At 40.6% G+C, this 14,199-nt stretch overlaps 1 protein-coding gene and 1 long non-coding RNA gene across 3 annotated transcripts in view; one reads left to right on the top strand and one right to left on the bottom strand.

The window, feature by feature from the left end:
• Positions 1–8,221, bottom strand: part of ssu72.L (SSU72 homolog, RNA polymerase II CTD phosphatase L homeolog) — a 47,001-nt gene extending 38,780 nt beyond the window's left edge. The window contains 1 exon segment of the mRNA NM_001091395.1: positions 8,036–8,221. Within this exon segment, the coding sequence (NP_001084864.1) occupies positions 8,036–8,115 (80 nt within the window). The 5' untranslated portion in view covers positions 8,116–8,221.
• Positions 8,222–8,339: 118 nt separating this feature from the next.
• The window catches only part of LOC108696553, a 48,607-nt gene continuing 42,747 nt past the window's right edge, over positions 8,340–14,199 (top strand). For both annotated transcript variants that reach the window (XR_005962556.1, XR_001932289.2), the window contains exons 1-2: positions 8,340–8,457; positions 12,318–12,381. This is a non-coding gene — a long non-coding RNA (uncharacterized LOC108696553). The remainder of the gene's footprint in view (positions 8,458–12,317; positions 12,382–14,199) is intronic.

The following is a 14,199-nucleotide window of genomic DNA, read 5'->3' as shown; positions in this document are numbered from 1 at the left end:
TGAAAAAAGGATTTCAGTGCAGAAATCTGCTGGAGCAGCACTATTAACTGATGCTTTAAAAAAAAAAAAAAAAAGTTTTCACATGACAGTATCCCTTTAAATTGTTCAGTATAAAACTAAAAAACTAGGTAAATAGAAAAGGCTGTGCAAAATGAAAAAAAATTTATAGCATAGTTAGCAAAAAATGTAACGTATAAAGGCTGGAGTGACTGCATGCCTGACATAATAGCCAGAACACTACTTCCTGCTTTGCAGCTCTCTTGCTTTCCACTGATTGGTTACTATGCAGTAACCAATCATTGACTTGAGGGCGGGCCACATCGGTCATAACTGTTGCTTTTGAATCTGAGCTGCATGCTTAGGATGAATTGCAAACTCAATGAACAGTTATGTCCCATGTAGCCCCCCTTCAAGTCGCTGACTTGAGAGCTGAAAAGCAGGAAGTTGGGTTCTGGCTATTATGTTAGACATACCGTCACGTCAGACTTTATACATTATAGTTAGTTTGGCCAACTAACTATATCAGAACCATTTTTATTTTGCATAGCCTATTTAAGTTGGGTCTCACCCTGCATGTCTACTATCTCTACTTGGATGTCACTACGCTACCTTAAATTAAACTTCTCTAAAACATAAATGGCTCTCTTTCCCCCAACTAAAACATGTCACTTTCACCTAAGGAAAGTATCCAAATTACTCTGATCACCCAAAATGGCATGAAAATTCTTATTCACTCTCTAGACTATAGTAAAGGTGGCCATATCATGCAAAGATCCACTCGTTTGGCGATGTTGCCAAATGAGCGGATCTTTCCCCGATATGCCATTAACAGGCATGGCTATATCGGGGGTAATCTGATTGTTCGGCCGTATGGCCGAACGATCAGATTACAATGTGCCATGGGCTCAAGCGGGATCGGTCGGGTCAAAATCAAACCTGACCGATCTCCGCCGGACGAAAGATGTCGGCACACACGATCCGAAAATCGTATGAATCCTCGATTCGTACGATCGGATCTGTGTGTCTATGGCCACCTTAACGCTCTAATAATTGGCCTTCCCCCGTCAGAGAGTGACATCGCTCAAGTCCATAAAGAACACTACTGCCAGGCTTACACACCTCACCAACCTCTCTTCCTCTGCCATGCCACTCTGCCAATCCCTGGTTTCTGCTAGCTTTTAGAATAAAATTCAAACTAATGACCCTGACATTCAAAGCACTTCATAACTCTGCCCTACCCTACATCTCTGAGCTTATCTCTTATATCTTGTAGATACCCCACCGATTACTACGCTCCTTACTACTGACCTGCTCTTCAACTCTTCTCTCATTACCTCCTCACATGCTCGCATCCAAGACTTTGCAAGGGCTGCACCACTCACCTATACACCTCTGAAATTCTCTCCCAACGTCTGTCAGACTTTCTCACAACCTTTCTGCTTTCAAAAGATCTATTAAAACACTTATTTAGAGAAGCCTAACCTCACTCTGTTTAGCTACCAAATGCAATAACATATGCTAAATCTCTCATCTGCTTATTCCTGATCTTGCCCACTCACACACCTTGTGTCTCATTACCTTCCCCTTTAGATTGTAAGCTCTTTTGCACAGGCCTGCCTCACCTTTTGTACAGGTACTGGTCATTATTTATGCAACTTTGTATGTTCTATGTATGTATTTCATGTGATTTCTCTGTATAAACGTATTTATTTTACAGGGCTCCGCAATGTCTGCGCTATAAAAATACATGTTAATAACAATAATTAACAGTCCTGGAACTGTCTGTTATATAGTTTGTTATATTGAAAGTGGCTCAGTTACATTTTCATCCATTGTGCAGAAAAAGAAAATACACACACACGTGTTTATATTTTCTTTTGTGCACAATCGATGCAAATGTAACCCTGAGCCTCTTTGCAATATACACACATTACATTTTTCCCCAAGCAGTGGTTATTTGTCTTGCAACACCAGGTACAGTTTCACTCTCTGTCCTTGTGGTCATTTTAAGGAGGCTATTCACATATTTGAGTTCCCAGGATAACTTCATGACATTGTGGTGTTTGTTACATATGTTGCCAATCTGCTAAACTACGGCTGTGCCGAAGGCTCTATAAGTGGTGGGCACTTCGTTCCTCCTCTTATCTATATCTACCGTATATACTCGAGTATAAGCCGATTTTTTCAGCACTCAAAATGTGCTGAAAAATTCTACCTCGGCTTATACTCGAGTCAGCATGTCAGTTGTTTTTTTTAAGGCTTGCCCCTACCATACCCCCGTGATTTAAGGCTCCTTAAACTTCAGAATCCTCCCTGCATGCCTGTCCTGAGATCCGGTTAGAAGGAGAAGTGGGTGGGGGTAGCTGTGCTGTGTGAAAAGAAAACGTGACCCTTCAGGCAAAAGTGGCCATCTCTGCACAGTGAGACTGGAGAAGGAGGGGCTAAAAAAGGTGACTGTGCAGGCAGAAGTGAGCTCTGCTGTGGAAGTACCTGACCCATGCTGCAGAAGGAGAGGGCTGGAAATGAGACAAAGTGGAGAGCTATGCTGGGACACAACACAGAAGACTTAAAAGCAGTTGGAAATGGTGAGCTGTCTTGAAGGGGGAAGTACATGTGAGCTTTTAAAAAAAAAAAAAAAAAAAAAAAATATTACTCCTATACTTATTTCTGAATAAATGTGTGTTTAATAAATTTACGATGTTATATTAACCCCTGGAAAGAAGCACGCTACACTATATTTTGTTTTAGGTACCGGCAATTTACTTTTTCAATCGCATCGATCTTTCATAACTTTGTTTCACTTAATAGGAAGTATATAGTATAGGCTTATACTCGAGTCAATACAGTTTCCAAGTTTTCCTAGGTAAAATGAGGTACCTCGGCTTATACTCGAGTATATACGGTATTTGAGTATATTCTACTCTGTTTCCCTTTTCCTCGGCCATGTGTTTGATTTTATATACCACTTGGTCATTCTACTTTGCTGCACGTCAAGGGTGGTGACACACGTGGCTATTCAGGAGATTAGACGCCCAGCGACAAATCTCCTCTTCTTCGGGCGACTTAATCCCGGAAAATACTTCCCGCCAGCTAAAATGTAAGTCGCCAGCGGGATGGCACTGTGATTGCTTCGTTTCTCCCAAAGTTTCCTTGTGAGGCCACTTCCAAAAAAATTAAGCGATTCACAGGTTTAATTTTCCTTGCTTCACTTTACACACTTATTTTCAAACTAATTATTTCTGTCCTAAAAATAAGTAGCAATCACTGAAAACTCATAGCAATCAATGTTTAGTCATTCACCCAGAATGCATGCAGCACCTTTATATAGTCTAAATTTAATGAATACACTTGACATTTTTAGTCACACAGGTCAAAATCTTAAACTTTTTATGACATATGGTGAATTTCTTCACATAATACACTTTGTTTTTAATTATTTGCACAGCAGAACACTTACATAATTCCTTGCACAGAAAATAGCTGTGAGTGATATATTTATAAAAGTTTGCATTATTTTTTTGAGATTGTATATGAATTGCTGTGGAACGTGTTCTTCTCCAATCAGAGTGTTTGTCTCATTAGACGTTTTTGTTTCTATTGGATGTAACCCAGTATAATTTAGTATATGTAGCACAATGGTCCACGTCCGTGTAACAAGGTCTTTTTTTGATTAGTAGAACCATTATGATGCGATATATGTCAATTTTTAATTGGTCAAAACCCCTTTAAAAGGAATGTACCAAGGGGAGACCTTTAGCCTATGAGTAAGTACCCACTTCAGGCACAAAACGCATTAGGCCTATGTATGTCCTAATAAAGCTTTTGTCAATTTATACATTTTGGCTACTACTTTAGTTTTTGATGGCCTCTCTCCATATTCGAAATCTCTACATGTTGTAAAATTGATTGGCGAACCCTTGGACTGGGGGTCACCCTGGTAAGAGACCTATATATGAACTATACTATTATCAATTTTCCTTTTTTTTTTGCTTTTTTCTTTTATTGTTTGAGAACGGAGCCACACACCATTGTCTATGCAGCCTCAGTGTTCATCACCCAAAAAAACAAAAATGATATGTAACTTCTTTTAACTTCAGATATTTTCTCCAGGAGTGTCAGCCATACAGGCTCTAGAAATGGTTAAATAGTTTAGCTGATTTCAACCATACTGCCCAACCCTATAAGCAGTTATCGGATTAACAAGAAATGCTGCAAAGAATTAAAATTGGCATACTACCAAAAAAAAAAAAAGTATGTGAATCTTAACATATGTAGCACTGTACAAAGGGCAAGCAGCTTTTGTATATGAGATTACAATTATTTGCTTATAATGTAATCGTTGCAGGGCAGAAATGCTGTGCTGTTTGCAGATGTGCACTATAAACTCCTTCCAATGTCCCTTTTAGCCGAAATATGTTGTGACTAATGCTTAAACCATAAGCTGCATTTGAAGGTGTTTCTGATTCTGTAAACAGGGGTATTAATATTAAATATTACCTTTAGTAAGTAAATCAAATGAAATCTTCATAAAAGATACAGACACAATACATGAAAAAATATCACTTGATACTAGTGCAGCCACTAATGAATAATGAAGTTCTTATTCAAATCCAGTCTCTCATATACCAAGTAACATTAGAATCACCACATTCCCATTTACATTCAGGAAGTTCTAGAGTGGCCCTAGCTGTAGAGCTAGTGTTTACTCTGGCAATATTCTAGTTAGCATTAATATGCATTAACTATAAGAAAGGTCTTTTTAATCTCATTGAAGTGCTGGCCAAGACTATATTTTCAACTGCCATCAGGGACTTCCGGGACAACGAGGAAGGTGCACCCAGGAATATTGCAGTACTGCATAGTCAACAGCACTATAACTCCCAGGCCACTAAATGCTGGATGCTGCTACTCTCTTTCCTAAACATCGTACTTACAAGCTACAGGTCATCTAACAGTAATAAAATGAAATTTAAGGGTTAGAAACAATCTGTTCCAAGGGATGTGGAAAGGAATGTCTCTTCAAAAACAAAAAAGTTTCCTGAATTTCAACTGCATTAGTATTTGATTAACTCAATTACCTAAACATAAAAGAACTAAGTTACACACCACATACACAACTCCATAGGCATTTTGAAAAAAAAAAATTATATATATATATATATATATATATATATATATATATATATATATATATATATATATATATATATATATATATATATATATATATATATATATATATAATGAATTCAGAGTATTTCCCATTCCGTTAAATCACACTATTTTGGAACTCCTTAATACAACTTGTTCCAATATATTAGAGAACTAAATCTGTCCTCCAGATGGCCAGCCCTATCACAGATAAAATGATAATCTGATAAGTAAGACAGATGACTTGGCTGGCAATAAGGGTAAAAGCTTGTGTAAACCAACCATTAAGACTATTGCCACACAAAAACAGCTGACAATCAGAGTGTCAACATATTTGCACACAAGGAGAATATTTCAGTGCAAAAAAATGCATACACCCACATTATGGCACCAGAATCTGCACACAGGCCAACTCCATGCCTGTCCGTGTACACACAGGAAGAAGCAAAATGGCTGTTTCTCTGCCTGCAATTATATGCAGGAGGAGAAACAGACTTTTGTGGCAGTAGCCAAAGCCTACCAGTACACAGTAAACCATGGGACATGCAGACAAATGTACCTTTTTAACCTAATTAACCAAACAGACAGTCAGTTTGGCTACACCCACTAGCAGCCAATTGGCTCAATACAGACTTAAGGTTGCCACACAGGGACTGGTAAAAGCTGCCAACAGACAAAGTTGTCAGCTTATCAGCCAGTGTATCCGGATGAAAAATGGCGAGATGTCAATCGGGCAGGCCTAAAATCCCAGTCGCATTGAGGACCACATTGGTTCGTTGATGTGGCCTTCGATCCCACAGCCTGCAATCGTGGCCTTCTCATCCCATCGTTGAGCCCTAAGGCCCACTATTGGGTCAGCCTGATATCGCCTACTCAATTTGGGCATATTGGTGCAATATCCACTCTATGGCAACCTCTCCAAACCAGTGGATTTGCCCATGTATGGCCACATTAGGTTGTACGGAATTATCATATCTTAAATACTAACCCACACTCACCCAACACAAATCCAGCCTGTCCTATAAGATCATAGGAGGGGGCAGAACAGGCATAGGACTAGGATATAATAAAAAATAGGGCGTTAGCAAAGTGGTTTGAGCAGCTGGGCTGGGGAAGAGTGAGGCATGTAATTTGCCTGCAACTCGCTGGAGGAGCAGGGGGTGACCCATGCATCACTATTAATCTATTCAGCCAATGATATCACACATGGTGACCTCATTTTGATATGTTCTAAAGCTGCCCATACATGCCCAAATTTGGAGATGCAGTTTGTCTGATTTGAACCATACTGTGACCACCTGGGAACAAACGACAAGCTGGGAGGCTGCAATCTTGATGGATTAATATCTGTCCTTATGGAAAATATCCATTAAAGAGCTAAAAAGGAAGTTATAAACATTCAAGAAGAAGAGAAACATAAAAGTGGCCATACACCCCGGTTAATTCACTTGCGCTGGTTATTCCCATAGCTGGTATAAAAGAAATGCAGCGCACTAGAGAATTTATAAAGGCCCAGCACCACATTTTTATCTTTACTTTCCGGGCATCCCTCACACAGATATAGTGATAAAGCAAGGTAAAATTAGCGCACAGAATTCCTTTACAAATGTCCTAGCACAGGAATAAACAGCCTAAAGGGAATCTTTGATTCGCTGGTCTAATTTGGATGTTCTTGACTGTACTGTTTGATCACTGGAGGGAACACTACAATGTGCCAACTAATATCTACTTAAATTACAGCAAATAGCAGCCAGGGGTGGAATGTCTGATCAGCTGCCAAGTAAGGTATTTGTGGCTGAACTAGCCACAGATACCCCTGAGCCAGATCTTACCAATTGTATTGGCAATATGATCAACTTATCAGCCTTTTGATAAAGTTTGTTACAATGTTTAAATTTGCTTAATTCGCCATACATATACGCGCGATACATAACTGAAATAGCAGCTCTTTATTTCATGAACAGGCGCTTTTAATGTCTCAGAATAGCACTAAATGCAACACTTAAAGGGTAGTTCACCATTAAATTTAGTATGTTGTATTTCTTTTTAGGGATGCACCGAATGCAGGATTTGGCCTTTTTCAGCAGGATTCGGCCAAACTGAATCTGAATCCAAATCCTAATTTGCATAAATAAATTAGGGGAGGTAGGGAAACCACGTGACTTTTCGTCACAAAAGTATTAATGTTTCCACTTTTTCCTTTCCTGCCCCTAATTTGCATATGCATATTAGGATTCGGGTTCGGTATTTGGCCAAATCTTTCACCATGGATTTGGGGATTCGGCTGAATCCCAAATAGTGGATTTGGTGCATCCCTAATTTTCCATACTCCTCTGTCCCTTACCAGCTTGCAGTTTAAAACTCTCCCTTGGTTGTTGGGAATCACCGCCAGAAACACTGACACTACAATCGTAGTTACTTTATTCGGCTAATGTTTCTATCCAAGCCCTTTCCTGTTCATATTCCACTTTGTCAACAGGATTTTTTCTATTTAGGGCATCTGTCATACACCAGTCTGTTAATTAAACCCACTGCCTTGTTGCTAGGCTACATTATACCCTAGCAACAAGGCAGCTGCTGAAATGGTAAACTGGAGATCTGAACAATAAAGTAATTAAAATCGCACAAGAATAAAAACGTCTCAAGCATGTGTCTGGAACACAGAGAATTAATAAAGGATTGGCTCAAATGATTGTATAGCTGCCACTAAAAGACATTACGTCACCCCTGCTTTTGACATCATTTTAAATGTTTAAAAAAAAACAAAATCTCTGCAGACAAATCATTAACGTGCCCGAGCCAAGGGAATCCAATTCCCGGTTGTTTTAAATATAATGCCTTTGCCAGATGGTGAATTTAGGGCCCGCACCGCTTTGAACATTACCTGAGAATATTGTGTGCTTCCATGCTGCGATTTTGATTGCTGGAACACACAACAGCCACCCGAAGCGGAGCAGTCGGCATCCTATTGGCTTTTATGACGCCCCTTGTGATGGCAGTCACGCCAAAGCCGAAAAGGGGATGAAGACGAAGATCTTTGATATCTGATGGCGATTCTTCCGCCTGTTCCCTGCCTACACAGCAACTAAAATGGCGCCGGAGGAAGACAGGCAGGGAAGTAACAGGGCGGACAACAAACGTCAGCAAAAGTGTCCTTACGCGCTGACGTCACGCGCTCGTGATTTGCGCAATTCTTTCAGGAAGTTTGGCTTCGTTTTTACTTTATTTACAGAGACGGGGAAAGAATTGCTTTATGTGCCCTTTAAACTATATACTCGGCCCAAAAAAAGAAACGTCTTTATATATGTAAGTAAATAAATAAATGTATATTTATTATGAGTAGACATTTTTATCAGGAGTTGTCGGTCAAGTGCCCTGCCCTCGTTGGGAACATTTACCACTGGCCTCATGGAAAGCTTAGCAGAGAGAAAAGTACGAAAGACATTTCATTTAGGTAGCGGCTAGTTCCTATCATAGGAAAGGACCTGACGTCACGCTCATGTGATCCTACCATGTGACCGCTCCACTGCGGCTTACCTAATAGTGACGGCAAATTCAAACATGGGAAAGTGGTAATGGGTTCTAGTGGCGGCTGTGGACTCTTGACAGGACCTGCAACTTAATTCCCAGGGTTGCCAACTTGTATTGTAGGTTTAGTACAGGTTGTAACCTCTACCTCAGGTTTTGGGCCAGTTCATTGTGTCGCTGGATGTTTGTAGGGATTGAAGGGATCGAAGGGATCACTGCCTCTGAATTTCTGTGGAATGAGGGGGGATCACAGTGAATTAATGTCAGCTAGACTATATTCAATATTTACACACCCAAATGCAGCTACAAGATGTCGTTGGAGCTGGGGGGTTTTTTTACCATTCCTCTCGCACAATTACGGTGCAACAATGGCAAGATAAACATGAAAGGCAAGACATACTGACACAGCTATAATAATATTATATTCATTAACCATAAACAGCTTTGCTTTTCTGCCATGCACTGAAAGTCTCCCTTAATGTAACGGACAACTTGGGAACAATAAATTGTATAGAAACTGTTGCCTCGGTGCTTCATAAGCTGACGGAAAATGTGAGCGCCCAGTCAAGTAATAGAACATGGGATAACGGTCATGAGAGGGACTTCTATTTAAGGAGAGGATCATTGCCCCTAAACCTTTTTAAAGGACCAGTAACACCAAGTTAGTGTAACGCTTAATTCCCCCCAAACTGCTATATAAGTCAGGCTTAGTCTCCCCTTTGGTTTTCTTTTTAAATCTTGAGCTTCAATCTGACTTCCAAAGTGCTTCATAACAGAATGTGAAAAGGTGACGGCTGCTTGAATTTCCTCTGTGTGCTGAACCAGATTCACCTGGATGACCTAAAGCACCTAAGCTTTTTTTTCTTTAAGCATCTGCAGTTCAAATGTCTGTTTCTTTTCCTTCAGACAGCTTTGGGGGTAATATTGTGAGCATATATATTAAAGGAACAGTTCAGTGTAAAATTAAAACACTGGGTAAATAGATAGACTGTGCAAAATAAAAAAATGTTTTCAATATAGTTAGCCAAAAATGTAATGTATAAAGGCTGGAGTGATTGGACGTCGAACAGAATAGAACAGAACCCAACTTCCTGCTTTTCAGCTCTCCAACTCAGAGTTAAAGGAATTGTTCAGTGTAAAAATAAAAACTGGGTAAATAGATAGGCTGTGCAAAATAAAAAATGTTTCTAATATAGTTAGTTAGCCAACAATGTAATGTATAAAGGCTGGAGTGATTTGATGTATAACATGTCAGTCAGAACACTACTTCCTGCTTTTTAGCTCTCTTGGTTTACACTGATTGGTTAACCTGGCTACCAGGCAGTAACCAATCAGAGACTTGAGGGGGGGGCACATGGGTTATATCTGTTGCTTTTGAATCTGAGCTGAATGCTGAGGATCAATTACAAACTCACTGAACAGAAATGTACCATGTGGCCCCCCTTCAAGTCGCTGACTAGTTCAGAGTTATAGAGCTGAAAAGCAGGAAGTTGGATTCTGGCTGTTTTATTAGACATCTGTTCACTCCAGCCTTTATACATTACATTTTTGGCTAACTAACTATATTAGAAACATTTTTTATTTTGCACAGCCTATCTATTTACCCAGTTTTTATTTTCACACTGAACTGCTCCTTTAAGGTGGCCAAACACGGCCAGATGAAAGCTGCTGCTATGGGTCCTTTAGACCGATTCGGCATCTTATCTGCCCATGTGTGGGGGCTCCCAACGGGTCCCCCCCAATCAATATCAGGCCAAAAATCAGGCAGATATAGATCAAGCAAGTTTTTTTCTTTGATCCAGGACCGCATCAGCTAGTTGATGCGGTCCTGTGACCCGTCAGCGCCCATTCACAGCATTGTAATCTGATCGTTTGGCCCCAGGGCTGAATGTTCGGATTAACCTGATATCGCCCAGCCGTTAGTGGGCATATCGGGTTAAGATCCGCTCGTTTGGCGACCTCTAATAGTGTACAGCCACTTTTAGTCGGCGACTCTCTCTGGACAAGAGTAATTGCTTCAGTGAGTGCTTCAGGACAGACCCCTGCAGCTTTCACTGTGAGCAGAAAAACCTCTGTAACTATGTGTCTCTCAAAAGCTCACTGACAGCTGCTAACACTGTGGGGGGGGGGGCAGGGTCCTGAGACAGTAATCCCGATGGGCCCCGGACCCCCAGCCGACCCTGACAACATATGTAAGGGCACAGCCTGCCGCTAGACATGTAAAGTCAAATGTGGAAATAACTAAGCTGGTATGCAAGAATTTGATAGAAAAAAATGTTATTTCAGATACTGGAGCATACAACTACCAGCATCCTCCCTGCTAGTGCAGGAATATGTGGAAGTGCCACAACAGGATCAAACTTTTTGTTCTATATGTGACATTTGTTACTAAAGTTACACTTCCTACTCTAAATGCAGAACCCCTTGTACCCCCTCAGTTGGGGCCCCTGTTACTGCCTCAGAGATCTCTGTATGTCTCTAGCCATTGCTAAACTACCCAGCAGTACCTGTGATAACTAGTAGCTGAGCTGTAGTTCAGTTACAGACAGATCTAAGCAGGACCGTCATTAAATGGGGATGGGGGGGGTCCAGTCAGGGGTCCCAGGAGATCTGATGGGGGCCCTGGTTCTAAAGCTGCTTATGTTTATAGTTTATTAGTGTTGTTTCAGAATGTGCACATTTGATATGTATGCGATTGGCTGTCAGTTTACACAGCCAAGCAGTGTGTGACAAGCAGGAATGGGGGGGGGGTAATTTAAGGCAACTTGGCATTACATTCCTGCAATAAATACACTATGATTGTATAAGATACATTGTGCTCTCTGGATATTACTTTCCAAACATGTGAAATTTCTGCAATTGTACACGGGGACTGCAGCCTGTTGAGAGGCACTGAACATATATTTAAATAATCTCAGTACCTAGATATTACACTTATACAGGGTATTACCTGAAAATGGGTTTCTGATGGCAGCCCTGACCCCCAATCAACTAACACATGTGGGTGTCAAAGTGCCTAAAATCTCCCCATATGCCATCTCTAATGGGAGTGAGACCATAAAAACCTATAGTTCTAAGGCAATGGGAGTTTGGTTTGCTTGTTGTTGCATTTTAAGCATTAGACAATTTTTTCTGCCTGACAATTTTTTCTGAAATCCCTCTACAAACAACTAGAGGAGATAAACCAGGCAATTTTCAGGAAGTTCATTGATACATATACAGGTGCTGTATCTAATGAATATATTTGTTCAATTATTACTATTTTGTAATGGGGCTGATTTATTGAAAGCCATTGCAATGCTGCAATTTTGTGTAAAACAACCACAAAAAAGAACATATAAATCCTGCACAGCTGAAACCTATTGAGATGCCATAGAAACTAATAGGAAGTGTATCTTCATCATTTTGGCAAGGAATTGGGATCAAATGGCTTGAAAATGCAAAGAAACCTGTGATTTGCAACTTGTCCAATAATCACAGAGGAAAATGGTACATTAGCATTTAGTAATGTTAATTTGCATAACTGCCATATTTCTGATTAAAATCCCCCAAAATGTTATAGAATTTCTACAGAGATAGTACTTGCTAAGGTAAAACCCTTGGGTACAAGTTTAACTTTATTTTGTTTGGTTTTGCAGAGAGCCCACCAGCACCGTCACAGTATCGATGCACCTCTGTGTAGGTTATCTTCATAAAACAGAGGTGAGTGAGCCATTCTCAATTCCACCAGCGGTGCCTCCACTCCAATACACCATGATTCCATCAGTGGTGCTCCCCCGTTACACCTAAAATATGGTTCCATAGACAGGAGCACCCTTAGGCCACTTGGTAGACCCTGCATTCCTTTTCAATCCATCCCTCAAACTGCAGAAGCCGGGTCTGCAGGCTGCCTGGGGTCCAATGGAATGATGAGGAATGCAGGGTTCACTTTGTAGCTTAATGGTGCTCATGTATATGCAGCCATATTCCCTTCTATTTTAGTTCCCTCCACTGCAATTCCAACCACAGTGTCCCTTATTTCCCCAATTATTTCTACCGTAATTCCACCAGCGGTGCCACACTTACACCTAAAATATGGTTCCATAGACAGGAGCACCCTCAAGCCACTCAGTAGACCTTGAATTCATTTTCACTCCATCCCTCAGACTGCAGAAGCCGGGTCTGCAGGCTCTATGGGGTCCAATTGAATGGAGAGGAATGCAGTGTTCACCTAGCAGCTTAAAGGCACTCCCATGTATATGTAGCCATATTCCCCTCTGTTTCAATTCCCTCCACCGTAATTTCACCAGCGCTGCCCCTCTTACACCTAAAATATGGTTTCATAGACAAGAGCACCCTTAAGCCACTCAGTAGACCCTGCATTCATTTCCATTCCATCCCTCAAGACTGCTGAAGCTGGGAGCTGCAGGCTGCCTGGGGTCCAATGAAATGGAGAGGAATGAAGTGTTCACCTTGTAGCTTAAAGGTGCTCGTGTGTATGCTGCCATATTACCTTCTATTTCCATTCCCTCCATCGCAATTCCAACCACATTGTCCCTTCTTTCCCCCTAAATATGGTTCCATAGACAGGAGCACCTTTAAGCCACTCGGTAGACCCTGCATTCCTGTCCACTCCATCCCTCAGACTAACCATATTAGAAACATGTTTTTTTGCACAGCCTATCTATTTACCCAGTTTTTATTTTTATAATGAACAATTCCTTTAAGATCAGCATAGCAGAGGAATTCAAGCTGCCATCACCTTTCTGCTATGGAGCACTTTGGAAGTCAGATTCAAGCTCAAAATTTAAAAAAAATATTAGAGTAAACCTGACCTAGTACTAGAGCTATTTGAGGATGAATTGAGTGTTAACATTTTTTGGTGTTACTGTTCCTTTAAAGATAGGTTCTGTCATCCCAGTGTCTTTACTATAGAGACTTGACAGGGCTAGTAAACACTTGTAGGCTGCAGCTACATTTATATGCAAAATGTATTTCAATAAGTGGGGAGAAGTTATCGTGGAAAGGGTTACAAAAAGGACAGGATATGGTGAAGGGAGATGAAGGCAAATTATAGATTAAGAAAACTGAAGGGAAAGGATAAAGTGAATGTATGTGTGCACTTTGTGGAGAACGTGAGATAACATGATATCTTTTCCCTCCTATAAGTTTAATGGAACACCAAAGGTTTTGTTGAGCAAAATGTTTGTCAATTCATTCTTATGGGAACAGCTTGCAAGTGCTAGCTAATGCAATAATGTATTTACAGGTGCAAGCAATTTCTACAGAAATGAATTGGGTGGGGGTGGCAATTTGGAGTGGTTTGGTGTATGTTCACAGCACTGAAACCACTCAAGCGGCAAAATGCTGGGTCCATAAAGAGGGTACACATCAATGACTGTTCCATTAAAAGAGGCTAGTATGTTTATAGGATATATTTCATTATTTAGGCTAATAGAAAGGCTGAAGAATTTGTTGCAATTTCCCATTGACTTAAATTGGAAGCTTGTGGTTTAGGGCACTACCAGACGTGTTCTTCAT

This window comes from Xenopus laevis, chromosome 7L, assembly GCF_017654675.1.
Source record: "Xenopus laevis strain J_2021 chromosome 7L, Xenopus_laevis_v10.1, whole genome shotgun sequence".
Classification (NCBI taxonomy): domain Eukaryota; kingdom Metazoa; phylum Chordata; class Amphibia; order Anura; family Pipidae; genus Xenopus; species Xenopus laevis.
This window is presented reverse-complemented; position numbering and strand designations above follow the sequence as displayed.